This window comes from Brachypodium distachyon, chromosome 2 (assembly GCF_000005505.3).
Source record: "Brachypodium distachyon strain Bd21 chromosome 2, Brachypodium_distachyon_v3.0, whole genome shotgun sequence".
In the NCBI taxonomy this organism is placed as follows: Eukaryota; Viridiplantae; Streptophyta; class Magnoliopsida; order Poales; family Poaceae; genus Brachypodium; species Brachypodium distachyon.
In genome coordinates this window covers 45,266,277-45,289,512 of record NC_016132.3, presented here as the reverse complement: position 1 = coordinate 45,289,512, position 23,236 = coordinate 45,266,277, and the positions used below count along the sequence as shown (strand labels likewise).

At 46.7% G+C, this 23,236-nt stretch overlaps 2 protein-coding genes and 1 long non-coding RNA gene across 4 annotated transcripts; 2 read left to right on the top strand and 1 right to left on the bottom strand.

Annotated features, from left to right (window-relative positions):
* The first annotated feature begins 14 nt into the window (after positions 1–14).
* On the top strand, positions 15–6,958 carry LOC112271109. Of its 2 annotated transcripts, XR_002963983.1 has the most exons (4): positions 17–1,755; positions 1,935–6,303; positions 6,402–6,520; positions 6,720–6,958. It is a non-coding gene; the product is annotated as an uncharacterized LOC112271109 (long non-coding RNA). The 2 variants fall into 2 exon arrangements; XR_002963982.1 differs by having other exon boundaries at positions 15–1,755; positions 1,935–6,520.
* Positions 6,959–14,382: 7,424 nt separating this feature from the next.
* Positions 14,383–18,264, top strand: LOC100830112 (plastidic ATP/ADP-transporter). Its single transcript, XM_003569403.4, has 5 exons — positions 14,383–15,219; positions 16,172–16,441; positions 16,521–16,664; positions 16,763–17,110; positions 17,707–18,264. Exons 1-5 carry the CDS (start codon positions 14,449–14,451, stop codon positions 18,070–18,072), a joined length of 1,899 nt encoding a protein of 632 aa, XP_003569451.1. The 5' UTR covers positions 14,383–14,448; the 3' UTR covers positions 18,073–18,264.
* A 1,115-nt stretch (positions 18,265–19,379) lies between these two features.
* LOC100829497 lies at positions 19,380–21,510 on the bottom strand. Its single transcript, XM_003569401.4, has 2 exons — positions 20,702–21,510; positions 19,380–20,553 (listed from the first exon to the last, which is right to left on the bottom strand). Exons 1-2 carry the CDS (start codon positions 21,259–21,261, stop codon positions 19,860–19,862), a joined length of 1,254 nt encoding a protein of 417 aa, XP_003569449.1. The 5' UTR covers positions 21,262–21,510; the 3' UTR covers positions 19,380–19,859.
* Between the last annotated feature and the right edge of the window lie 1,726 nt (positions 21,511–23,236).

The window sequence follows — 23,236 nt, the reverse complement described above, 5'->3', positions numbered from 1 at the left end:
CCATGCACGCACCGGCATGGCCGATCCACGCTCTCGAGCATTCCCCGATGCGTGCCGGCACAATTCGCTCTCTGCCTGCCGTCCTATAAAACCCACACCGCACGCGGCTATACTCTGCAAGTATCACACACCAACACACAGCTTAAGCATTAGCACCACCACCAACTGCCCCGGCCATCAGCCACATCAGTACATCAGTACATCAGTACCAGCAAGCTGCTCTTCGACTACTCGCTGTGTGCCTGTGCAGTCCTGAGTGCTCAAGCCGGCTTGTGATTCGCTTGCATACCCTCAAGCTTCTTATGGCACCCGCGTCGTCGAAGGTCATGGGCCACCTCGCCCAAAACGGCGGCATTGCCTCCTATGCCGTTTACGCCGCGGCGCCGTGTGACGCGTGTTGCGGCGGCTCGCGGCATAGGAAGGCCGAGACGGACGGCGACGACGACGATGACGACTATGACTGCGCGCCCGCCGCCTAAGGAGTGCCCTTGCGGACGTAAGTGCTCGGAGTGAAATGGATCTGTGATCTGCCAGCGAAGATCTCTAGTACATATACTCCGAATTGCTCGCTGTTGTATGCCAATTCTATCTCAAGTACTACGTAGGTACGTACGTATATCCATGTATTCCCCTAGTATATGAGCCAGTGAGAGGTGTGTGCTTTTTGTAACCGGCCGGGAAGCTAGCTAGAGTCCATGGCTCCGTGCCGCTTAAATATTGACCCTAATAATTTGCTGGCTGAGTATGCTTAGCTATGCCTAGCTAGCTAGTTACACACGTACTAGTATAAATACTGATGTAGCCTTGTGCTTTCCATCGGCTTATTGCAATAAAACTGATATTATCTTGTTCAGTTCTTCACCTTAATTATTACTGTGTTTATATATGTATATATGTGATTCTCTGCCGATCATATTGCATGCTCCCATGCATGTTTCCAGTTAAATTTGGTGTTCGTTTTGTTTAATTTGCATCTGGCAAGAGTCAACGGGCTCAAATTCCATGTAGATCAGCAAGCATTATCTTTTCTTAAAGCAAAATTCCTTTCATTCACAAATCTTTTCTCAAAGAGTAGCTAGGCTACATATCTAAGCACTGTTGTTCTTTCTTTCTGGAAGATACGATCACTTTGCCGAATTTCATTGTTTGTTATCCAGCTTGCTATATATATCAGTGAGATTCTACTCATGATTGGTATACTTTTGAACTTAGTTGTTTACTCATATTTATATGATTTTCATGCTACTAATCGCACATGTGGGCATATGACACACTGCCCGCATTCATACTTTCAGCATGTCAATGAGCACTACATGTTTACATATTTATACACACTTAAAAGTGCAGACATTTTGTCGTGCAAATCTTGGTTAATTAATTTCGTAATGTGTAACCTAGTTGACTTATAAACAGTAACAGTTTCACGCATTAGTAAATCCGTTATGACTTGCTATTATAGAGGAGCAACCGCATATATACATGCATACTTTGTACGTGTTGGCTACATATGTGTGCCTTTTGTAACCGGAAAGAACTAGAGTCCGAGCCGCTTAATGCTTAGCTAAGCCTAGTTACATACTCACATTAATACATAAGTAGCCTTGTGAATTTCATTTGTTGCAATAAAAAATGATCTCTGTCCATGCTCCTAGCTTGACCATTAATTGCATGCTCCTTCGGCAATTTGTCGCCATTTTATTTCGACAGGGGAAGAGTCAAGACATCCGTGCGCCAGTGCCATTTAAGAAAGTACTGGTATGTTCTTAAAACAATATGCCGGCTATTGCACAATATCTAAGCAGTTTTTATTAGTAACAGATACTCCAAAATGGTCAGCTTGGTGTATATATATTCCTAAGATTGTACGTACGTAGGATGGCAATACTTTATAGTTAACCTATTTTTAATTCTCAGTTATGTTGTTTGGTTTGCAGATGTGCTGATGGGCATGCCACTGAACTCTCGGTACTTCTGCATATCGATCTAACACTTGGTGCTTTTATGGATAGCTCCTAATTTTTTTGGAAAATAACGAGCACCACAAAGAAATCATAGTAAGTATTTCAGATTTCAATCCATTATCCATTCGAGTGTTGTTTAGGTCGCTGTATTGGTTGTTAAAGTAGAATGCTACCACCGAGTAGCATCTGGACCATTTTGCAATCCGATTTCAACATCAAATATCTAGGACGTCGTTTAAATAAAATTTGGTTGTGTCCATGCATGGTGCAGAGCCGGGAGAATGATCGTTTTTGGTATTCAATTTTGGAGCAATTTTTTTTCCAGTACAATAGGAAATTTTAAAATTAATGGGTATATCAAGGGGTGGAGCCAAGATTTTCCACCAGGAATGCACACTAGTTACAGGGATAAATTAGGTAGTCCTTCACTTACCTATCACATTATTTCAGTAATTACTGAATATATATTCAATAATTCTCCTTTCATATTTCAACATTCACTCTAATAACCTAAATAATTCTATATTTATTTAAAAAATTGAGTGCCCGGCACAACGGGCACACCCATAGTGTGGCACTGCCCCTGGGTGCGAATGGCGCAACTAAGAGATGTAAATGGCTTAATTAGGGAACAATACAATGTGACTCTGTACAAATTTTCACATGTATTTCAGCCTGAATGAATGGAATTACAATTATGATTTATCAAATTTAGTGTCTTCCGCCTTTCTTTGGAGGTGCAATTTTAGTTACGTTTACAAATATGTATGCAATTATTCAGTTTTATTAATAGTTTTAACATAGTTGAATTGAATTGACATTTTATAGAGTGAACTAAATATACGTCTTCTTTATTTCCTGTCAGACTACAAGTTTACATATTAGTAAACCATGTTAAAGTACAATATCATCATCATTATTTTAATTTCATGCAACATTTTTGTTGTGTGGATACTTATCATTATTTCCTTATTTTGCTTGTTACTTTTTTGATATTGCTTCATCATTTTATTATATAATATACACTCGATCGTGGTGGCTATCTGAAGTCCCGGATTCATACTTTTTAAATGTAATGAAAACTGATGATTAATTAAATCGAATTTTGTTTTATGAATAATCTAAGTTACTATAGCTGTTCCATTTGTTGTTGGGCAAACATATATAATCAATACTTACTGCAACTGTACAATTTTTTTTGTTATTATGTAAGCTATCTAGGTAGCTATAGCACGCTTCCTAGAAATCTTTAATTGTGTTTAAGAAATAAAATAGTTTTTGTTTAATTTCTTACCTTTTGGGGATTTCATATAAGTTACTTTAAGTGATCAATTACCAGTAGACCCTGGAGGATATAACACGCGCTCTGTTCATGTTTTACTGTATGTTTTGACATCGCTCAGCTTCAGTTCATATCCACTTGTCCTATATTCAGAATGATTCCTTCATGAGATATATTCCTCCGTCCAACAAAGGATGTCTCAACTTTGACTAATTTTGAATGCATCTATACATTAAGTCATGTCTAGATACATCCAAATTTTGACAAACTTGAGACATCTTTTGTTGGACGGAGGGAGTATAATTTAATCAAGTTAATAATTGGTTGTGTGCATCAGCCGATGAGCTCGGGGGTTTATCCTTCTTTTCGAAAAAAAATGAGATATATAATTTAAGCCAGCAAACATGTCTGGTGAAATTAGCCTTGAGGTGACATCTCCGCTTTTGAAATGATATTGCAAAAATGGCCGTAAAAAGTCATGAAGGGAAATTCTCATGAATCACCAAGGTAGTATTAAGAAGTCCTTGCCTTAGGTGGAAACCTCCCTCGTGATAGCCTGAATGTCCATGCCGATGCCGGCCTTCAATCGAAATTGTAGTAACCTTGGTATCATTCATGCTAGAGATGGTGAGGGCTTGGCCCTTTTTCCGCTTGAATGTTTTATACACGCGTATGCCAATTTGGAGTACTCCTTCCCATGCAACAACTGCACCGCATGCATGGGATGGGATAATGCTATGAAAAACGGTCTATAGCCTTCATCAGCTAATGATCTTGCAGCCGAATGGGATTATCTTGGTTGCGTCAGGAGGGATTCTATGAGATTATTGCAGCCGAATGGGCTGTGTGTCGTGGCGGTTCTTCACCCATCGAGCGTTGGCAGAATAAGATTAGACATCTTCGTTGCTTCGTTCGTGGTTGGGCGAAGAATCAAAGTGGGCCTTATAAGAAAGAGCGTGATCGTCTACTCCATTTTATTGACACCCTTGACATCAAAACTGAATCATCTCTGCTCTCTGTGGCCAAGAGTGATGCGCTACACACGGCTAATTAATGATTTTGTGTCCAAGCTGCGTCGGGATGAGGAATCCAAGTGGGGCAACGGGCAAAAGTCAAGTATGTCCAGGCGGGTGGAAACGATACTAATTTTTTTCATCTTATTGCTAATGGCAAATAGAAAGAAAGGAGTATTATTAGAAACTTTTTGGGACACCGGTCCCGAATTCTTTCTCGCTCTGGCTGAAAATAACATCCTTGTAGCCGATTTCACAGAGAAGGAGGTACATGATGCGATTTTTCAAATGGAGCATAATAAGGTTCCTGGACGTACCTGATGGCTTTCCTGCTGAGTTTTATCCGTTTTTTTGGGATGTTTTAAAGGTTGACTTGATGGCCCTGTTTGTCCAGCTTCAACATGGGGAGTTACCTCTGTTTAAATTGAACTTTGGGGTTATTACTCTCATCCCCAAGAAAGAGAATGCGGTTCAGATTCAGGAGTACAGACCAATTTGTTTGCTTAATGTCAGTTTTAAGATTTTCACGAAAGTGGGTATCAATCGCATTACTGGGATTGCCCAAGGTGTGACTCGTGTACGCAAACAACCTTTATGCATGGGCATCATATTCTTGAGGGCCGTCAGTTGTTCTTCATGAGACTATCCGTGAACTTCATCGAAAGAAAATGGATGGTGTGTTCTTTTCAAGATCCACTTTGAAAAAAGCCTATGATAAGGTCAAGTAGCCCTTCCTTCAGCAAGCGTCGTGAATGAAAGGTTTTGACCCTAAGTGGTGTAATTGGATCGCCCATCTTGTGCAAGCTAGGGGGTGCAGTGTGGGAATAAGGGTTAATGATGACATTGGCCACTACATACTTCCAGACTCGGAAAGGGTTGCGCCAAGGCAATCCAATCTCCCCATTCTTTTTAATATCATGACGGACATGCTTGTTATTCTTATCGATAGGGCAAAAGATGATGGTCAGGTGGGAGGCCTCATCCCTCATCTGATTGAGGGGGGAGTGTCCATCCTCCAATATGTTGATGATACTATTATTTTTATGGAACACGATTTAGAAAAGGCAGTTAATATGAAGCTGATCTTGTGTATATTTGAACAACTTTCGGGACTTCAAATAAATTTTCACAAGAGTGAAAATTTCTGTTTCAGTAAGGTCAAGCGGCAGAGTCAGACTATAGACAGATTTTTGGCTGCGAATGTGGAACTCTCCCGTTTTGTTATTTGGGGATTCCAATTCATTATTGGAAGTTACTCAATAAGGAGTGGAAAGCAGTAGAAGGTAGCTTTGAGAAGAAGCTTGGGTGTTGGAAGGGCAAGTTACTCTCATACGGAGATCGACTTGTCCTGATAAATTCTGTACTTATGAGCACGCCTATGTTTATGTTATCCTTTGTTTGAGATACCCATTGGGGTTTGGCAAAGATTAGATCTCCACGGATCATGTTTCCTTTGGCAATCTGATAACCAGAAGAGGAAATATCGGCTTGCCAAATGGAATATTATCTGACGCCCTAAAGATCAGGGTGGACTAGGCATTGAGCTGTTTGACATCAAGAATAAGTGTTTACTTAGCAAATGGTTGTTTAAACTGCTTAATGGTGATGGTCTGTGGCAGCAGCTCCTTCGTAATAAGTACCTCCATTCTAACACCCTCTCCCAAGTTAAGTTACGGCCAGCTGATTCCCCTTTTTGAAAGGGCCTAATGCGAGTTAAAGATCAGTTTTTTTTAACAAAGGTGCTTTCATTCTACGGGATGGTCATGGCACTCGGTTCTGTGAAGATACTTGGACGGGGATAACCCTCTTGCGTCTCAATACCCATCATTATTTAACATCGTGCAATGGAAAGATGTTCTTGTCACCGATGGTTTATCGACGGTACCCCTAAATATTGAGTTTAGGCGGCTACTAACGGGCAATAAGTGAACATCGTGGTTGCACTTGGTCCAGCGATTATTGATGATTAATCTCTCCACCCAGTCAAATAAATTCTCGTGGAAGCTAACTACTTCTGAGGACTTCTCGGTTAAATCCATGTATAGAGGTATTATGGATAGCCCGACTGTTTTCTCGCGTAATTATCTTTGGAAACTAAAATTCCCCCTCAAAGTTAAGATTTTTATGTGGGTTTTTTATTGCAAGGTTCTTTTAATGAAGGATAATCTTGTCAAAAGGAACTGGACAGGATGTATGCAATGTTGTTTTTGTGACGAGAAGGAGTCTATTCAACATCTTTTTATCTCTTGTCCTTATGGCAACTGGTATGGAGAATTATTTACTTTGCTTTTAATCCCCCCCCCCCCACCCAATATTTCTAATATGTTTGGAAACTGGTTAAATGGGTTAGACAAAAAGACCAAAGCTCACATATGGGTGGGAGTGTCTGCAGTTTGTTGGGCTATTTGGAAGAGCGGGAATGATATTATTTTTAACAGATCCATAATTGTTCACATTTTGCAGGTTATCTTCAGGGGCACTTCACTGATCCGCCTACGGTCCTTCCTCCTCTATATGGACAAGCAGGAGTATTCGACTTCTGGGTGCACCAGGGTGGAGATGGTCGCTCGGGATATCTCCAAACCAGGCTGGCTGGCAGCCTGTTGCTAGACTGCAGGATGCATAGACATTTTTCTCAAGATCTTTGTTGTGTTTGGTTTATTTTTGTGTCCACTTTGTGTGATCTATTATTATTGGTGTACTGAGATGATTTAACTTTGTAATAAATTGGTTGTGTGCATCGATGCAGAGGCCGCGAAGATCCCCTTTTTGAAAAAAAAAATTAGTTAGATCTAGCCAACCTAGTACGTACTCCCTCCGTTCCGGTTTATGCCCCCCCCCCCCACGCATCACTGGGTTAAGGATTTAACTAATGTAACATGAGTTTTATATTACAAAAGGTATACCATTAGAAACTTCAATGTTCTATTGTCTAATGGTATAATATGATATAAATCATGTTACATTAGTTAGATCTTTAACCTAGGGATGCGTTGGGGCCCCATATACCGGAACGGAGGTAATAGCAGACATGCATGCTGGAACGAGGGAGCTAGCTCACCCTATTACAACAAGAAAAGAAAAAGTTCATAGTAAATCGCATAATATGAAGGGACACTCTGAATCTGCGCAAAAAATAAGGGATACGTTGAATGAAATAACTTAACCGGCAAAATAAAAAGTACTCATACATAAATAAGCTGAGACACACAAGACCCGCACGGAACCCTCCCCCACGGCCTAACCCTAACCCGTCGCTGACGAAGTTGTGACTTCGACAATCACCACATCGATGGACTTTTATCTAGGAAAGCTACGTGTGTGTTGGCGATTCCGTCGGCTAACAATGACAAAGGGGACACAATTTTATCCAGTTTCGGCCTCTCAGAAGGTAATACCGTACGTCCTGCTTGTCTGATCTGGTATTGATGGAGAGATTACAAGGTTGCCATGGAGGTTATGGTGCTCAGATTGTATCTGGCGTGAGGTGTATGAAATTGAGCCTCTATGAGAGATTGGATGTGTCTAGAGAGAGAGAGAGAGAGAAATGTTCTTCTTGGCTCCTCCTCCCGGTCCTTTATATATGCAGGAGGTCAGGCCTCGGGTGGAGTCCAAGTCGGTTACATCATGAAGATATAATATGTTTAAGCTTTCTTATCTTGAGTCACAGGATTAGTCATCTGCACTCCTGGAGTCGTAGTAGGCTCATGAGTGGGCTTCAAGCTGGGCCGCAACGGGTATGCCAAAGATGAGGACCGGTGGGTCACTCCCACATCAGCCGCCACCCTTCCCCACGCCTCCCTTGCCGCCGCCGGGCAAAGCCCGTGCGGCGTCGGCGACGGTGGGGCCCCTGTCGCTTGGTTCGGTCGGCGAGGCGGCCAGGGTTCGTTTTGCTGCGGCCAGGGTGCCATTGGCAGCACTTCCGCGACGGCATGGAGCAGCGCATCGTGTCGGCGGCCGGCTAGCTAGCGGTAGCGAGGGAGTAGACGACGGCGGCGCTAGCGGCGTCGCTCCCCCTTGGGGGCGTCGTTGGGGGAACGTTAGATCTGCGGGTGTGTGGTCTTGGCCGATGGTTGGCTGTTGTGCGTGTGATGGTCGGGCACATGCTTGCGTCGTCGACGCAAACTTGGTAAGGTCGATGCTTCGATCACTGTCCTGAAGATGGGTTGGTGGAAGACGACGGTGTAGCTGATTCTAGAGCGTGAGCATACGGCACACGTTGAGGATTTGCTTGACCATTTTGCTTTCGTACCCTTTGGATTTTGATGTTAGGCGATGGTATGCGGTCAGGGCATGCGGCCCCGATAATGGCCACCTCTTTCGTTAGGCTTATAGGCATAGATGGGTGGCTTTAGGTTGTTTCGATCAATGCATTCATTTTGTCAGGCTTGTAATGAATTAATGAAATATGATTGTGTGCATCATTTTTATGCAGAGGGCGAGGGTTTCAACTCTTTTTAAAAAAACATAAATAAACAGAGAAAGGGGGGACAACTCAAACATCCTACCCAGCACGCTCGAGGGAAAGAGAGACGAGCCTAACACCTTATTCTATTGTACAAATTTCTGTAGTGTTTTTTAAGATATTATTCACTTCAAATTGAAAAACGCTAAAAACATCAAATGGCTGTTTGGTAGAGAAAGATTAGAAGTGATTATTCCTAGTTTTCTCCACAAAAACCTCATTTTTTATCAATTTAAAACACTTGTCATGCTAGTGGTAAAAAAAATACTAGTGTTATGGATGGAATGGGGTTTGCTGAGTATTGGGTGGACAGTCAATTCCCTCAGATATCAATACATTATGTAAAACAACCGAGGTTGTTGCTAACAAGAACTGTAACTTATCCTGACAATAGTTGTTACTGTAGCTTATCCGGCAATAGGCTATTAGCATGTATAGTTGAGATACTAACCACCTTGTAAACCCTATGTGTGTTGTATAAATACCAAGCATCGGCAGGGAAGTTCCCTATGCCAAAACCATACCTCTAACTTGGTATCAGAGCCATGATCTACCATGACGTCTTCCGCATCTCTCAGATCCGAGCTCGTCGGACCGATTTCGTCTCCTGCCGGCGCCACCATGTCTGTGGCATCGCTCGGCCGCCTCATCAGCGTGAGGCTGAACCGCGACAACTTCCTCCTGTGGCGTGCAGAGGTTGAACCAGCCCTGAATGGGCAACTTACTCCGACCGGCCAGGGCCTCCTTGGCTATCTCGATGGCTCCATCGTAGCCCCTGCCGACATGATCACCGAGGGAACCGATGACGACGCACGGCGCATCGTCAACCCAGTGTATCTCCGCTGGTTCCAGCAGGACAAGACTGTCCTTAGCATCCTCCTCTCCTCGATGACAGAGGGAATACTCGCCCAGGTCGTCTCGCTCAAGACGTCCGCCGAGGTCTGGAAGGCCCTCCTCGCCATGTTCTCCTCACAGAACAGGGCACGCGTCGCTCAGATTCGATACCAGTTGTCGAATTTCAAGAAGAAGGGCATGCCAGCAGCCGACTTCTTCCACAAGATGAAGGCACACGCCGACGCCATGGCATCCATCGGTAAGGTGCTCGACGATGAAGAGATCATAGGGTATATGCTCGCCGGCCTTGGGTCCGAGTACGAGTCCCTCGTCACCTCCATAACCACGCGCGTCAAACCTGTTTCTCTCAATGATTTTTACTCCTACTTGTTGAGCCATGAAACTCGTCTTGAGCAAAACAGTTCGACAATGGACTTCCAGTCCTCCGGCAACAGCGTGTCTCGGCAAGGTGGCGGCAATAACAACTACAACAGCTCGCGCTCCTCCAACCGTGGTGATCGCGGGGACCGCGGCGATCAGCAGCAGAACCATGGCAATGGGCGTCCCAAGTCCACGTGCCAGATCTGCCAGAAGTACGGGCATGATGCGTTGCGTTGCCACAACCGCTTCAACCACGCCTACTCCCTGGAGAGCACCCGTGCCGGCAACTCGTCTTCACCGACCGGCTACCACGTCGACACCAATTGGTACGCTGACATTGGCGCGACAAAACCACCTCAATGGTGATCTCGACAGGCTGACCATGCATGAGCACTACAACGGCAAGGATCAAGTCCAGGTTGCAAATGGCGCAGGTTTGAAAATTTCGCATATTGGTCATTGTGCTTTGCCCGGCTCACCTTCTTTACGTCTTCGTAATGTCTTTTGTACATGTTCCTCATATACACAAGAACCTTCTCTCCATTCACAAACTTGTCTCCGACAATTCTGTTTTTGCTGAATTCCATGATACTTTTTTCTGTGTAAAGGACAAGGTCACGAGGATGGTTCTACTTCTCCGTAGAAGCAAGGGCGGGCTCTACCCAATTCCGTTTTCCCGTTACTCATCGTCATCTCGTCGCTAGGGTCTCTCCAGCATCACCTCTCGCCAGTGGCATCAACGGCTTGGTCACCCGTCATCCGGAGTTGCCGACTCCATTCTTCGCTCCAATAAAATTTCATGTTCTTTAGATTTCGTTTGTGTGTGATGCCTGCCAGCAGGCTAAGAGTCATAAACTTCTGTTTCCAGATTCTACCAGGGTGTCGACATCCCCCCTTGAGCTTGTGCACTCCGACGTGTGGGGGCCTGCTCGTACTTCGGTTGGAGGTTTCAAATATTATGTTACTTTTGTTGATGATTTCAATCGTTTCACTTGGCTCTATTTGCTTAAACGAAAATCTGATGTTGGGGCTGCTTTCCATAATTTCCAAGCGCATGCAGAACGTACACTTAACTCCAAAATTCGTGCTTTCCAGTCAGATTGGGGTGGCGAGTACCATCGCCTCCATCAACACTTCGACAAGCTTGGCATCGCTCACCGCGTCTCCTATCCACACACGTCCACGCAGAACGACGTCGCTGAGCGTAAACATCGACACATCGTCGAAACGGGACTTGCTCTTCTCGCTCACTCTTCCATGCCCTTGCGGTTTTGGGATGAAGCCTTCCTCACCGCCTGCTACCTGATCAACCGCATGCCAACCAAGGTTCTCAGCAACGATAGTCACACCTCACGTTTGCTTCACACCACACATGACTACTCTTTTCTTCGTACGTTTGGCTGTGCTTGTTGGCCATATCTTGGTCCTTACAACAACCACAAATTAGAGTTTCGGTCTAAGCAGTGCGTTTTCTTGGGCTATAGTGGCATGCATAAAGGATAGAAATGTCTAGATCAGTCTACCGGTCGCATCTATATTTCCCGGCATGTTGTCTTCGATAAGCGCGTTTTCCCGTTTGCATCCTCCAATCCTAGTTCGTCTCCTTCGGAGCGTTATGTTTTTCCTTCCTCCGAGCCGGCGATTTTATCATGTCAACGCTAATCCTGCTGCAGGAGCTCCCTGGCAACACCTGCATCTGGCTTGGACGCCCCTCGCTCGCCAGATGCCGCTGACACGGGTGCCACGACAGAAAATCCTGCCGCCGCAGAGCATCCTGCCGCGGCAGCTGCTCCCGCCGGCGATGCATCGCCCCCTGCGACTCCTACCGCGCCATCACCTTCTGCCGCGTCGCCTGGCGGGTCTCCTGCCGCGGCAGAACATGCTGCTGCCGTGGAACATCCTGCCGCGGCAGAAAATCCTGCCGCGGCAGACCACGGCCCTCCGTCCCCGCTAGCGGTGCCGGCCCGGCTCCGGCCCGGTCTACGGTGGTGACTCGCCTCCGCAACAACATCACCAAGACGCTGGTGCTGAAGGATGGGACCATACGTTACAATCCCAATCATCGTGCGTTCCTCGCCGTGCCGTCTTCCCATCGCCTTGCTCTCACCGAACCTGCATGGCGTGCCGTGATGGAGGCAGAGTTCTCTGCCCTCCAGGACAATGGCACGTGGAGTCTTGTGCCTCGTCCTCCCGGCCGGCACGTTGTTAGCTGCAAGTGGATCTTCTAAGTCAAGGAGAAACCTGACGGCTCCGTCGACAAGTACAAAGCCCGGCTCGTTGCTCGCGGGTTTACGCAACGCCTCGGCATCGACTACCTCGACACCTTCAGCCCGGTGGTCAATCCCGCCACGGTGCGCCTCGTCCTGTCCGTGGCCATCTCCAGGCGCTGGCATCTCCGGCAAATTGATGTCAGCAACGCCTTCCTCCACGGTGTGCTCACCGAGGAGGTACATGCAGCAACCACCTGGCTTCGAAGATCCCCGCACACCTGATCACGTTTGTCGCCTTCACAAGTCCCTCTACGGCCTGAAGCAGTCGCCGCGTGCCTGGCATGCCCGGCTCAGTGACAAACTTCAACAACTTGGCTTCAGCCCTTCTCTGGTCGATACCTCATTGTTCATCCTGTCTCGTGGAGCTCTGACGATCTACATGCTGGTCTATGTCGATGATATTGTCATTGCCAGCTCGTGCCCTCGTGCCGCGGATCGTCTCCTTCAGCAACTTCAGGTTGCGTTCCCGATCAAGGATCTTGGCCGTCTTTGGTATTTCCTCGGGATTGAAGCGACGTCCACTTCAGGGGGAATGCATCTATGTCAACAGAAGTATGCCATGGACTTGCTTCACCGTGCGCACATGGAAAACCGCCGTCCCGTCTCCACTCCTATGTCAGTACAAGATCCGCGTGCATGGGATGTTGGCACTGCACTCGAGGGCGATGATGTTTTCCGCTATTGGAGTATGGTTGGAGGACTTCAGTATCTGACCATGACATGGCCTGACATCTCATTTGCGGTGAACAAGGTCTGTCAATACTTGGCTGCCCCGACCGACTCACATTGGGATGCCGTCAAGAGAATATTGCGCTACGTCAAGGGCACTGCAGCAACTGGGATCAATGTTCGCCGCTTCGGTTCTACTCTTCTCAGTGTGTTCACCGACGCAGATTGGGCGGGCTGCGGGGATGATCGACACTCCACCGGTGGTCATGCTGTGTTCTTTGGTCCCAACTTAATCTCCTGGAGTGCTCGGAAATAGCCTACTGTCTCGCGATCCAGTACAGAGGCAGAATACAAGGCACTCGCAAATGGAGCTGCCGAAGTGACTTGGGTTCAAACATTGCTCAAGGAGTTGCTGATTCCTCAACCATGACCCCCGATCATTTGGTGCGACAATCTTGGAGCAACTTACTTGACTGCTAATCCAGTCTTTCATGCCCGAACCAAACACATTGAGATGGATTTTCACTTCTCCGAGAGAAGGTGGCGTGCGGCGCACTGGAAGTTCGTTTTGTTTCATCAGGAGATCAGCTCGCAGACGCTTTCACTAAGCCAGCCACCAAGCTCATGCTCGACAAGATGGAACGCAATCTCAAGCTCGGAACCTCTGGTCGAGATTGAGGGGGAATGTAAAACAACCGAGGTTGTTGCTAACAAGAACTGTAGTTTATCCTGACAATAGTTGTTAGTGTATCTTATCCAGCAATAGGCTGTTAGCATGTATAGTTGAGATACTAACCACCTTGCAAACCCTACGTGTGTTGTATAAATAACAAGCATCGACAGAGGAGTTACCTACGCCAAAACCATATCTCTCACTCATTAGTGACTAGAAAATATACCAGTGCTAAACAAATCCTGAGAATCTGTAACCGCGGTTGTGTCTTTCCTCGAGAGCGGAGGTACAGTGTCGTATTTGTGACAACTGACCATACAGTTTCAGTCCCATATTCAGGTATGGCAAATATAAGATGTTGACCCCGGCGGCAATTCATCCTGCCTTCACCCGTGGCAAACATACTTTTCGATTTTTCTTAGTATCATCGAAGATCAGGTGCTCCCCTAAAACCCTCGCCGCCACCAACCACAGAGAAGAGAAGGCCGGCCTTCTAAGGTTTTACTAGAGACCTTTCAATGTCCCTCAATATTCCACACCAAAAAAACGTGAAAGTACTCGTGTTTTGCCCTGAAAGTCTGAAGCAAACACACGCTGGTGACTAGAGGTCCCTCCTGCTGACTGCGTGTGCGTGAGACGGCGGCTGGACGCCGTCTCCTGCCCCCCTCCCACCTACCAACCCCGACTCCAAAGCCCGAACCGACGGCCACGATCGTCTCTGGCACAGGAACCCACGGCCGATCCATCGCTCATATGGATGCGCAATCTTTTAATACTCCCACCCAAACTCGACACCCACTTCCCTCCCCTCCCCGCCTTCTTTTGCCCCCCCCCCCCCCCCCCCAATCCGCGTCTTGGAGCGGCCGACCAGCGGCGGAGCCGAGCCGAGCGCCGCCACCCATGGAGTCGCTCGCTCTCCTCAGCGCCAAGCCCGGCCTCTCTCCCCGCACGGGGCTCCGCCTCCCCCTCCCCCGGTTGCGGGCCCCTCGGGCGTCCCTCTCCCCCGCCTGCAGCTCCAGGCTCCCCGCTCTCCAATCCCCACTCCTCGCGTCCAGAGTCCCCTCCTCCCAGGACGCCATCCTGGGATATGGGCTCTTGAAGCGGAGGACTAGTTCTCGCGGTGGCGTCTCCTGCAGCGCCGCGGCGGCGCCGGCGGCGGTGCCGCAGCCGCCGGCACAGCCGGAGGCCAAGAAGTTCCTCGGCGTGGGCCTGCCGACGCTGAAGAAGATCATTCCGCTGGGCCTGATGTTCTTCTGCATCCTCTTCAACTACACCATCCTTCGGGACACCAAGGACGTGCTCGTGGTGACCGCCAAGGGGAGCAGCGCCGAGATTATCCCCTTCCTCAAGACGTGGGTCAACCTGCCCATGGCCATCGGCTTCATGCTCGTTTACTCCAAGCTCTCCGACGTGCTCTCCCGGGAGGCGCTCTTCTACACCGTCATATTCCCCTTCATTGCCTTCTTCGGTCTCTTCGGCTTCGTGCTCTACCCGCTCAGGGATGTCATTCATCCCACCGGTCTCGCCGACAAGCTTCTTGCGGCGCTTGGCCCGAGTTTCCTTGGCCCGGTCGCTATTCTGAGGATTTGGAGTTTCTGCTTGTTTTATGTAATGGCCGAGCTGTGGGGCAGCGTCGTCGTCTCAGTCCTCTTCTGGGGCTTTGCTAACCAGGTGAGTCATGGCTTTGGATATTTCGCTCAACCTTGGAATATGCAAAATGTCAATCATGTCGTTAATTTCCAGTCAAATTTTAGTTTTGATCGTCCGTAGTCAATATTTTGACCGGTTTGTTGGTTATCAGAAAACAAAACATAGAAATGGAAAACTCTTCTCTCCTTCAGAAAATGGTTAGATAATTGGTGATGACCTGATGTGCTCTTTCTAGTAGTATTTGTAGGCTCTGCCTTGTAGTAGTATTTTGCATTGCATTGTATAGCGAAAACTGTTGGATGGGATGTAGGTGCTCGTTGCTTTCTGCTATGAATGTGATCAGCTGCATGCTTGCTAGCTTTCTAACGTGAATTATGTTTGAGTTGTTTTCAGTCATGAACTAGTAGTTGTGAATATCTATTCTGTGTAATACTTGGCTGGAAGCTGGATAATGTGCACACATGTAACTCCTTTTGATATAAATACTGACAGCCGATGTAATCTTGAGAAAACTAATATGTTTTGCACTGTGGATACATTTCTTCCTAGTGAGGAGCCCATATGTTGATATTTCATACATACACACATATTTTAGTGACTGCAATTTATCTTGAGAGAAAAAATCAGGGAAGAATTACTGACAATTGATAAAAAGAAGTGAACAGTATAGAGAAGTACAAGAGAAGGAGAAGGCAAATTTTGCGGATCGACATTCTTCTTCAACGCAACAAATTTGTATTATATATATACGCGAATATATGCAGTTGTGCGCCGAAAGGTTGGCCTCGATGTTTTGCTGTCCATTGGAGAGCAGACAACTAAAGACTCATACCTTAAAAGGGTTTTATTTGATCATGCCATTTTAGTGCCCTTCATTTGGAAATTTGAGTTTCAATGTTTATTTCATATTTGTGAGCTTTTTCATCATCTGGTAACCTTTCATGCTCCAACTGAGTGGCTCAATCTTTTTCAGATCACCACAGTTGATGAAGCAAAAGAATTCTACCCTCTATTCGGTCTTGGGGCTAATATTGCCCTAATCTTTTCTGGGCGCACTGTGAAGTATTTCTCAAATTTGCGGAAGACAATGGGTCCAGGAATTGATGGTTGGGAGGTATCTTTGAAAGGAATGATGGGCATAGTGGTACTTCTCGGGCTTGTCATAACTTCCATCTATTGGGGAGTGAACAAGCTTGTTTTGAATGATCCTTCTCTTCCAAAATCTGATCACAGGAAGAAAAAGGTTAGTAGAATAGTTGAATGTGCTCCCTCCCCTCTTTTTTTTACTACTTTACATAATCTGGTAATGGTTGTTTCAACAGAACAAACCTAAGCTTAGCATGAAAGAGAGTATGAAAGTTCTGGTCTCTTCAAAATATGTGAGGGACCTTGCTACCTTAGTGGTTGCATATGGCATCAGTATCAATCTTGTTGAGGTGACATGGAAATCAAAGCTCAAGGCACAGGTAATTCTGTTCAGCTTCTGTTTTTTTTTCTCTTTTCAGACTGGCCTATTCCTTTAGCGTTCTCATTCCACTAATGCTTTTCTTATTCATCTTGGCAGTTCCCTAGTCCAAATGAATACTCATCTTTCATGGGCGATTTCTCTACCGCAACTGGAATTGCAACTTTCACGATGATGCTGTTAGGCCGGATTATATTCCAAAAGTTTGGCTGGGGCGTGGCTGCCATGATCACACCCACAGTTTTGTTGTTGACTGGTGTCGGTTTCTTCTCTCTGATTTTGTTTGGGCAACCATTGACTCCCATGCTTGCCACGATGGGTATGACCCCTCTTCTTGCAGCTGTTTATGTGGGTGCACTGCAGAACATATTTAGCAAGAGTGCAAAATACAGTTTATTTGATCCTTGCAAGGAAATGGCCTACATTCCTTTGGATGGAGATATGAAGGTTTGTCTATCCTCCCAGATTACATTTTAATCAATGTGATTCATTGTTGAATGCTTTTCCAAAAATTGTACTTATTTGCTGATGCTGTTTTCTGCCGAGTGGTACTTGTGTGAGTTAATCGGTTGCTTTGTGGACGTATATTGGCATTACTATTGGAAACCGTGTCCTATCAGGAAATATTCTGTGACAAATTCTTCATGCACTAAAATCTATATATAATACATTGGAAATAATTTATGCATAATTGTAGATTACTAGCATGCTGAAATTAGTATTGCAACTTGACAATCTGTTCAAGTTTTCTGAGGATGAATATGGTCAGATGTTACCTTTACTCAGCAGGTTAATATACGTAACTTCTCATGGTCCTGTAGTTGTATAACAGCACTATATATCTCTTAACTGCTGCCAAACGTGGCTTTATTCACTTGAACTTGTAATTGCTTCAACAAGTGCAATTTCTTGCCATGATCAGCCTTACATGAAATTCAGTATACATGTTATTCTATACCTAGTGATTATTGTCTCTCTTATGTTTCCTGCCTTGCGCTAGGGTCATGTTTCAGTGTCTAAACTTTTGTTCCACCTGTTTTCAGTTGAAGGGAAAGGCAGCCATTGATGTCGTCTGCAACCCATTAGGCAAGTCGGGTGGTGCGCTGATCCAACAGTTCTTGATCCTGATATTCGGCTCTTTGGCAAATTCGACTCCTTACCTTGGCGGTATACTGTTGATCATCGTTCTCGCATGGCTACGGGCAGCAAGTTCATTGGACAAGCAATTCTCAAGCTTGGCCAAGGAGGATCTCAGAAAGGAGAAGTCTGCGAAGGAGACAGTAGAACCTCCACTGCTTAAGGAACCTGAGGCAGCTACCGATATATTGGTGGAACACACAAATGGAACTGTTGCGAGTGAGACCACCGGAACTGAGAGCTCACCGTCGAATTCATCTCCAATTCAATAGGCTTTGAAAAAGCCATAGGGAAGAGAATGGTTACATTGAGCAGAAATAATGGAGAAGGAACGATCCATGGTTTCTTCGAGTTTGTAACAGTGAGCAGTATGAAGCTGCGGTTTAGTTTGTAACGTAAGCAAATTTTGAGAACGTTGTGGAAATTCAACCATTGTTGCAATTCAATCCATAGATTTCTGGAGCCTTCTCACGATATTTCTACATACACATGCTTTGAAATTTACCATGTCTCAACTGAATAAAATTGACCGTAAAGCAACGCACATCCACCGGGTATGCAATGATGCCAACAATGGTTCAGTATTTGTTAAAAAAAACTATGGTTCAGGACTATTATTTTGTTGGCTTATTGCCACCACACAACAAGTGATCCGGCGTCCGAATTTGTGTTTGCCACTGGACGAATCGCATGGTACTTACAATCCGATATCACTTTGACACTTTCTCACCGATTCGACTTTGACATGAGGAGCATTCTGAAGCAAAGCAACGGCTGGCCGAGAGCCGAGGGGGCAAGGTAGAAGAAACATGTGAGGCCATCATTTGGTTCCAAGTCCTAGGTCAGCTCATAGGGCCCAAGTGGTGCTATACTGCTATGATACAATCACACAATAGCAAATCCCATATAGATACAGGAGTACCAATTTGCATGTAGGTGCTTGCGAAATTTGCCAGATGAATTTGATTGGCTGACTTGTCGCCTCGACAAGCTACCTCTCAAACCATGAAGCCGCTATTTGTCTTTCTCTTTTCGTTCCAAAATAACTGACGTGGATTTGTATAAAAATCTATACAAATTAATTCGGAATTGAGGGAGTAGTATATTTGTTTTAGCGATGGAGCAAGATTTTCAGTCCAATTATTTTCGGGCAATGGATGGCTGCTTCCTCCTTCTATTACTACAGTATTTGCGTTTTTTTTCTTTCTAAAATACGTCTCGGCGGGTGTATCATACATTTGCGTTGTTATCATGTTGGTCTTTTGCTGTTCCCACGAGTGTTTGATCTATCCATTAGCGGAAAAATCCCTGCGCGTAAAGCTTAAAATGCGTGGGTCGTTCTGCTTTATGCAAAAGCTAAAGAGGACGTGGACGGACCACCTAAAATTCTGATGCAAGAGCCACAAACACATCCCCTTCAGCGCTTGTATGTTTCAACTGTTGTCCTTACGCTTCAGTCCTTTGGCGAGTACAGGTACAGAAAGCTGTGACCAATTTTCTCTGCCTAGTCCTCCTCATCAATATTGCATCAGACAAACAAGATTTGACAACAAGTAATTAAGTGGCTGCGTGAACATAGTAACCGTCGAACAGTCCAGAAACTCCCCCTTCTGACACGAGAATGACGTTGAGGGGGTAATGCAAGCATTCTTCTTCTTCCGTACATGCCGTAGCTGTTTCTCCCAGTATAATTCGCCCCACACAAAACTTCACGTATGCTCCTACAGAAATACCAGACGTGCATTCGTCGAGCAACGAGGACACGAAGAGGTGCACAAGTTTTACTTAGCCACGAGTTTGAACAATGGGCAGTAGCACTACGTATTATACCACTTAGTTACTACCGTGAGAGAAACGTACACACACAGGACTCCTTATCAAACACACTGACGCCATCACCTGTCCGCATCGGCGAAGCTATCGCGGAGGATCATGTCACACACTATGCGACGGCCCACAGAAACAGAGGCGCCGTTTGGACGATTGTGCAGGGGCCTCCGTTGCCACGAACGACAATCAATCGCCCACTCCGGATTTCCCCTGTAAAGCGCCGGTTGGATCAGTGGCAGATGGTCGGCGCCGGTGGCCAGAGGCGGGAGAAGGTGGAGGAGACGGCGATGCCGGCCATGTTGAGCCCCTTGGTGCCGCCCCAGTCCGGCACGGGCACCCAGCGCCACTCGCCGCGCCCGCGGTCGTAGGACAGCCACACCACGTCCCACGCGCCCCTGCAGTTGGAGATGAGCACCAGCCGGATCACGCCCTCCCGCTCCGCCAGCAGCCCCGTCATCACGGCGTACGGCTTCCTGAACCCTTCGACCAGCTCGCCCGGCACGGTGGAGATCAGCTGCCAGTCGCCCCCCGCCGCCGCCTCCGGGCCGAACCCGTACAGGTCCACGCCGGCCACCGCCTTCACCCGCGTCCTGCTCGGCTCGTCCACCACCGTCGACCGGACCACCACGGCGCTCCCGTCGCCGTACACGTGGAGCCGCTCGGCGCCGTTGCCCGCCGCGCCGTTCGGGTTCTGCGGGAACCGCGGCCGGAAGAAGACCGCCCCACGGTGACCCAAGCCTGGGCCGGAGTACACCATCACGCAGTCCGGCCCGGCGTGGGCGGCGCACAGGTACGTGGCGTCGGGACCCGCCGGCGCGGTGGGCCCATCTGCCAGCACCGCCTCCGATGATTGCCACGTGTCGGTGTCAGACGTGTACTCGAAGAGGAAGGGCGTGTTGTTCACCAGCTCCGCGAACAGAAACCTTGGTAAGAAGGGAAAAAGATCAACATTCTACCGTCAGACTACAGGAATTAACTGTGTGAAATACGAAAAGCACCGTGGTAAATTCAGGGTTAGTGGTGCTACTTGGAAGACTTCCAGAATCCTCCGAGGGAGAAAAGGACGTGTACCTAAACCGGTTCGGTCCGGGGGGATCGGCCACGAGCTTGATGCCGAAGCGACGCCAGGAGGAGGTGCCGCGTGGGCCGAGCGGGGACGGCGGGAGGCGTCGGGCGGATTGGGCCGACAGGTCAACCACGACGAGCTCGCGGCGGCCGTTGGCGGCGAAGAGGAAGGAGCTCCCGGAGGCGGCGAGGAAGTAGAGGTCCTCCCCTGGGGGCACGGCGGGGGAGATGATGTCGGACACGGGGATGCGGAACCAGCGGCCGGAGGGCCCGTGGAAGCCCCGCAGCGCGGCGCCGCGGGGCGGGAGCTTCTTGAAGACGAGGAGCCACGCGGCCGCCGGGGCGGGGCCGGACGAGACGGAGGCGAGGTGGTAGAAGCGGCGGAAGTCCGGGGAGGAGATGAGGTGGGACAGGGGCCGGGCGACGGAGCGGACGCGGAGCAGCTCCGGGAGCGCGAGACGGATGAGGATCTCGTGGAGGAGCTCTGACGGCAGGAGCAGCAGGGTGCCGAGGGCGGTGGTCGCCGGAGACGAGTGGTGGTCGCCGGCGATGTGGTGGTCGGACATGGGAGGGGTTTGGTGAGGTTTAATTTCTTGGGGATGGGGTTGTTAATTTTGAGGGGGCAAGTTTGCGGGTTGCTTTTATACAGCTTGGGAGACGGGTTTTTGTTGTTGACCTGCTACGCTAGATCCGCAGTTCATCGGGGTTTGAGTTTCTTTTTTCCTTTTGTTTTCTTTTGTTTTGGCTGAGATGAAAAGATATGTTTTGTAGGATTCACTTTGTTGTAGATGAAGGAGGAAAATTATGTGTTTTATGCTCAGTGGGCGGTCCATGATGCCACTAAAATGGTTTGCGTGTGATTTATGCCTCATGAGTTAATTTTAATTCTTAAAATGATGCCCACTGCATATGGTACAACTTTCTTTTTGTTCATATGGACCAACACAAGTTAAGAGAGATGTCGTCCAGAGGATGTTTAGCATAAAGTTTTTCTTTTTGCAAAATGTGAAATAATACTAGTACTCACGTACAAATTCAAGTCATTTATTTCCGGACGGAGAGAGTACAAGTTTACGATAGGGTGAGACATTTTTTGTCACTGCTACTAACTAGGGTATTTTTAATTGCCTACCGTCTATAATTAGCTAACTGCAATATTTTCCCAAGACAGTAATTTCAACAAAATGATATACGGAGTAGTTCGACGCAGAATCTGTCAGTGCGCGACTTTTCTTCCAAGGCATAGTCTTGTTTTCCAAGTAACGATTATGATGCTACTGGATGCTCTCAGGATAAGAGAGGAAAAATGAACAGAATTTATTAGGTTCCAGCCTATAGACACTCCATATGACACCAATCAAGTACTACAGAGACGTCATCAACATTATTGTCAATTTGGTATTCGTGGTTGTACACTTGGCACCAACATACTCCATATAGGCATGTAGCTGTTCTAGGAAGTCCCGTCGTTACTTATTTTCACAATACTGCACACGTCATTTTTCTGGGAAAGAAAATATTATACTAGTATCTGATGTGGCCAAGTCAGACTGACCTTCTATCCATTTGCCTTTGCAGTGATATCCAATGCTACAAACGAAACGGGGAAAACAGTACCCAGGATGATCTATCTAAAGCAGAGTGTCCACTTGCAGCTGTAGAAGAGACACCTTAAACTTTCCTCTGTCTTTGGTTCTTTATTACATCACAGAAAATATATGACACACTTGCATTGTTTAGCCAGCGTCCTGTGACCCTTCATTAGTTAATTTGCACATAGCCATCCGTAATCTCTCTTTTTTTTTTTGCGAGTAGCCATCCGTAATCTCATACTACGTCAGAACGAGACGAGCCTTCCAATAGTATACGCCGAAAGAGAAGCCTAAGATTTCTAAGCTATATTCCTTTTTATTTTATTTTTGTATTTTCAATCATGGATTATGCACATTGTGGAGTGGAGATTGAAGACTCCCTGTTGTGCAAGAAAGGATGCTAGCGGCTATCAGTTGTTTGTCCGTAGTATATGCATTTAGTTTATTTTTTTGGAGACTCTTATCCAGAGACAGATTGTTTGAAAACTCATCTTAATTAAAAAAATTCTCCGATGCGATTGTTTCAGTACTCAATTATTCAGAACCGTGCAGTCCAATAATTCATGAAGCATTAATTTTAGTTTCATCGACCTCGGCTTCTCGGTGATGCAAGTCATTCAGAAGTCTCAATACACCATTTCTGATCATTTCTGATCCTAATCATGCAAACATCCCTTTTGATCATGATGGCAACACTTAACTGCCTCCTGAAACAAACATATAAACCAGCAAGTTCAGAGAGGGATGCATATGGCATATATGGTTAGGCCAAATAAATAAATGAAACATAGCTTCATGGTTCTCGCCGCCCTGATTGTACGGTTTTGATCGATGGCTAGAATAATATGGGGGCGGTTAAATCAACATAAGCCAACCAAAGATTATGGTCAAAGGTTAGGTGAAGATGGCGAAAGGTGGTTCTTCCATGGTTCTATCTTCTATGGGTCCG

What these genes read in the sequence shown, in the direction of transcription:
- LOC100830112 (XM_003569403.4), top strand. Translation starts at nt 14,449, where the DNA reads ATGGAGTCGCTCGCTCTCCTCAGCGCCAAGCCCGGCCTCTCTCCCCGC. An exon ending in TCTGGGGCTTTGCTAACCAG is followed by an intron (nt 15,220 to 16,171) that starts GTGAGTCATGGC and finishes AATCTTTTTCAG; the next exon opens with ATCACCACAGTTGATGAAGC. An exon ending in AATCAAAGCTCAAGGCACAG is followed by an intron (nt 16,665 to 16,762) that starts GTAATTCTGTTC and finishes TCATCTTGGCAG; the next exon opens with TTCCCTAGTCCAAATGAATA.
- LOC100829497 (XM_003569401.4), bottom strand. Translation starts at nt 21,261, where the DNA reads ATGTCCGACCACCACATCGCCGGCGACCACCACTCGTCTCCGGCGACC. An exon ending in CCCGGACCGAACCGGTTTAG is followed by an intron (nt 20,554 to 20,701) that starts GTACACGTCCTT and finishes CTTCTTACCAAG; the next exon opens with GTTTCTGTTCGCGGAGCTGG.